At 46.9% G+C, this 4,534-nt stretch overlaps 1 protein-coding gene across 1 annotated transcript in view; it reads left to right on the top strand.

The window, feature by feature from the left end:
• Positions 1–2,626: 2,626 nt before the first annotated feature.
• LOC112077546 (ATPase H+/K+ transporting subunit beta) overlaps positions 2,627–4,534 on the top strand; it is a 7,623-nt gene continuing 5,715 nt past the window's right edge. Inside the window, 4 exon segments of the mRNA XM_024144047.2 lie at positions 2,627–2,840; positions 4,129–4,191; positions 4,194–4,225; positions 4,227–4,249. Of these exon segments, the coding sequence (XP_023999815.1) occupies positions 2,729–2,840; positions 4,129–4,191; positions 4,194–4,225; positions 4,227–4,249 (230 nt within the window). The 5' untranslated portion in view covers positions 2,627–2,728.

Raw genomic sequence — 4,534 nt, 5'->3', positions numbered from 1 at the left:
ATGGATTTAGTGATCCAGGGCTAAGAAGATAGGATGCCAGTCTGGAATGGTAGTGATCCAGGTCTATGGAATGAGGTACCAGGTCTATGGAATGTAGCTGATCCAGGTCTATGAATGATAGTGATCCAGTCTATGGTATGGTAGGTGATCCAGGTCTATGAAGGTAGTGATCCAGGTCTATGGTTGGTAGGTATCCAGGTCTATGGAATGGTAGGTGATCCAGGTCTATGGTATGGTAGTGATCCAGGTGCTATGTATGGTAGGTGATCCAGGTCTATGGTATGGTAGGTGATCCAGGTCTATGGTAATGGTAGGTGATCCAGCGTCATGGTATGGTAGGTGATCCAGGTCTATGGAATGGTAGGTGACCAGGTCTATGGAATTATAGGGTGATCCAGGGCTATGGATTGGTAGGTGATCAGGTCTAGGGATGGTAGGTGATCCAGGTCTATGGAAATGGTAGGTGATCCAGGTCTATGGAATGATAGGTGATACCAGGTCTATGGAATGGTAGGTAGCGTCTATGGAATGTAGGTGATCCAGGTCTATGATGGTAGGTGATTCCAGGTCTATGGATGGTAGGTGATCCAGGTCTATGGTATGGTAGGTGATCCAGGTCGTATGATGGAGTAGGTGATCCAGGTCTATGAATGAGTAGGTGATCCAGGTCTATGGATGTAGGTGATCAGGTCTATGTATGGTAGTGATCCAGGTCTATGGAATGGTAGGTGATCCAGGTCTATGGTATGGTAAGGTGATCCAGGTCTATGGAATGGTAGGTGATCCAGGTCTAGGAATGGTAGGATGAATCCAGGTCTATGGAATGGTAGGTGATCCATGTCTAGAGTGGATAGGTGACCAGAGTCTATGGAATTAGAGAATGAATCATTTACAGTGAATGTTCGTGGTTTCTGGCAATGTGTTCATGTCACCATTTCACAAAGCAGTTGACTAAAGTGTGGCTATTGTGCTTTCATAATAAAAAAGCAACATAATCATGATTTTAGAAGACATCTCATAATTGCCATGTCATGCAGTTACAGAGCAGTAGAGTATCACACCAAGGCCCTGGACATGTCATGCAGTTACAGAGCAGTAGAGTATCACACCAAGGCCCTGGACATGTCATGCAGTTACAGAGCAGTAGATAGTGAGTACATACACGAGACCAAGGCCCTGGACATGTCATGCAAGTTACAGAGCAGTAGAGTATCACACCAAGGCCCTGGACATGTCATGCAGTTACAGAGCAGTAGAGTATCACACCAAGGCCCTGGACATGTCATAGTTACAGAGCAGTAGAGTATCACACCAAGGCCCTGGACATGTCATGCAGTTACAGAGCAGTAAGTACAAACCAAGGCCCTGGACATGTCATGCAGTTACAGAGCAGTAGAGTATCACACCAAGGCCCTGGACATGTCATGCAGTTACAGAGCAGTAGAGTATCACACCAAGGCCCTGGAACATGTCATGCAGTTACAGAGTAGTAGAGTATCACACCAAGGCCCTGGACATGTCATGCAGTTACAGAGCAGTAGTCACACCAAGGCCCTGGACATGTCATGCAGTTACAGAGCAGTAGAGTATCACACCAAGGCCCTGGACATGTTCATGCAGTTACAGAGCAGTAGAGTATCACACCAAGGCCTGGACATGTCATGCAGTTACAGAGCAAGTAGATCACACCAAGCCCTGGACATGTCATGCAGTTACAGAGCAGTAGAGTATCACACCAAGGCCCTGGACATGTCATGCAGTTACAGAGCAGTAGAGTATCACACCAAGGCCCTGGACATGTCATGCAGTTACAGAGCAGTAGAGTATCACACCAAGGCCCTGGACATGTCATGCAGTTACAGAGCAGTAGAGTATCACACCAAGGCCCTGGACATGTCATGCAGTTACAGAGCAGTAGAGTATCACACCAAGGCCCTGGACATGTCATGCAGTTACAGAGCAGTAGAGTATCACACCAAGGCCCTGGACATGTCATGCAGTTACAGAAGTAGAGTATCACACCAAGGCCCTGGACATGTCATGCATTACAGAGCAGTAGAGTATCACACCAAGGCCCTGGACATGTCATGCAGTTACAGAGCAGTAGAGTATCACACAAGGCCCTGGACATGTCATGCAGTTACAGAGAGTAGAGTATCACACCAAGGCCCGGACATGTCATGCAGTTACAGAGCAGTAGAGTATCACACCAAGGTCACACAGCCTTCTTGGGTTCTGTTTGCGCAGCGAACACAGGGGATGTTGGGTGAGGTCTAGCTCACAGCAGGGTTGGCCCTGCCCCGTCCCCGTCTYTCCCTACACCCGGAGGCTGCCCTTATCACCACATATAAAAGTCTAGTCCAAGGGTACGCAGTCACATAGTGTAGGTCACACCACAGAGAGAGAGAGAGAGAGCTTGGAGACCAGCTGTACAGTAGTACAACTAGGAAGACAACAGTAGTACAGTATTAGAATACAGGCTGAGAGAAACAGGCACTCAGGGACAGAGACAGAGGCACAGAAACATCCCAAAAAGCAAAGGAACCAAGGAGAGACGGAGGAAATAAAAGAAGACAAGTCCTACYGTAGGTTTCTCTCATACACCATAACCAGGTGAGGAGTGAAGCCAGGTTGCCAGATTGTGAAGAGGTATCCCTCCTCCCTGTACAGTATCTCTCCACATCGTCCACTGGTCTCTCCTGGTGTAGCTGGATCCTAGCCCACCAACATGGCAACCCTGAAGGAGAAGAGGACGTGTGGCCAGCGGTGTGAGGACTTTGGTCGCTTCGTGTGGAACTCAGACACTGGGGCCGTGTTCGGAAGAACACCTGAGAAATGGGGTATGTACTGCAGAGTGGGAAAGGTGTGGGATTGTTTGTGTCTGTGTGTGTGTGTGTGTGAGAGAGAGTGTGTGTGTCTGTGTCTGTTTGTCTGAGTTGGTAAAGAAGCGGTTGTTGGTTTGTTGGAGTATTGTGTAATATTCAGACTCCATTGAAACACTCATCTAGACTGGCTCCATGAGATTAAAGTGACCCGAGTGTACAGAACTCACACCTGACTTTGCTGTGTCCTTTGGATATCAGTGTGTGTAGTGTTATTTCAGTGTGTGTGGTGTTATTTCAGTGTGTGTAGTGTTATTTCAGTGTTATTTCAGTGTGTGTAGTGTTATTTCAGTGTGTAGTGTTATTTCAGTGTGTGTAGTGTTATTTCAGTGTGTGTAGTGTTATTTCAGTGTGTGTAGTGTTATTTCAGTGTGTATTGTTATTTCAGTGTGTGTAGTGTTATTTCAGTGTGTGTAGTGTTATTTCAGTGTGTGTAGTGTTATTTCAGTGTGTGTAGTGTTATTTCAGTGTGTGTAGTGTTATTTCAGTGCGTGTAGTGTTATTTCAGTGTGTGTAGTGTTATTTCAGTGTGTGGACATTAGATTGAAGAGAGAGCAGTTTGACTGATAAGCTGGTTGGTTTGTGAGGGGAGACTTCTCCCTCTGACCTCTGGACGATCTCACATTTAGATAAACCACAGCTCTCGCCCATAGAGGGCACCTTGGCCAATAGGCTACAGTCAGTCATAAAGACACATTGGACATTCAATGGGAAATACAGGTTTACCACTAACTACAGGCGCCAGACCTACAGACCGTAGGCCAAGAGATGCAGACTCTTACACCAAGCCCTGTCATCATCGTTGTTGAATGTAGCCAGGCAGAGAAGTTGGCTAAAGCAGATACAGACTGACTCTCTTCTTTGTCCGCTCTGTCTCTGTGTTCTGTCTCTCTCCTCTTTCTCTATTCTCTGTCCCTCTGCTCTCTTTTTCTCTCTCTTTCTCTGTCTCTCTGTCTCTTCTCTTCTGTTCTCTCTGTCTCTGCTCCTCTTTCCTCTGTCTCTCTTATCTGCTTGTCCCTCTTTCTCTGTCTCCCACGTTCTCTTTTCTCTGTCTCTCGCTCTCTTTCTCTGTTCTGGTGGGTCTGCTCTTTCTTCTTTCTGTCTCTCTCTCTTCCTCTGTCTCCTCTTTCGTCTGATCTCTCGTGTCTCTGTCTCTCTCTCTCGTTCACCACTTCCTCCTCTCTCTCCCCGCCCCCCTCTCTCCTCGTCCCTCACTATTTCTCTCTCCTCTCTCTCTGCTCTGTAGTGTACATCAGTCAGTACTATGTAGCGTTCTATGTGATAATGACTGGCCTGTTCTCCTCTGGCATCTGACTCTGATGTACACGCTGGACCCCTACACCTCCAGACTATCAGGACCGGTTAAACATCACCAGGTAACAACTCAGATGGAAATCTGTGTCCCAAATGGCACCCTCTACTATTCCCCTCATTATAGTGCACTACTTTATGACCACGGAGACCCTATTCCCTTATATAGTGCACTACTTTAGACCAGGCCATAGATTCAGCCCATTTGTAAAAATGTCCTTCACTATTTACTGTTTACTAATTTTCTGCTCCTGTAAAGAAGTACAATATTGTCCCTTGCGTCCTCACTCACCCTCCCTTTCTCTCTCTCCTCTCTTTCTGGCCCTCCCTGTCTCTGTCTA

The sequence above is a fragment of the Salvelinus sp. IW2-2015 genome, unplaced genomic scaffold, assembly GCF_002910315.2.
Source record: "Salvelinus sp. IW2-2015 unplaced genomic scaffold, ASM291031v2 Un_scaffold4673, whole genome shotgun sequence".
In the NCBI taxonomy this organism is placed as follows: Eukaryota; Metazoa; Chordata; class Actinopteri; order Salmoniformes; family Salmonidae; genus Salvelinus; species Salvelinus sp. IW2-2015.
Note: the sequence above shows the minus strand (reverse complement) of the source record. Positions and strands in the feature narration are given on the sequence as shown.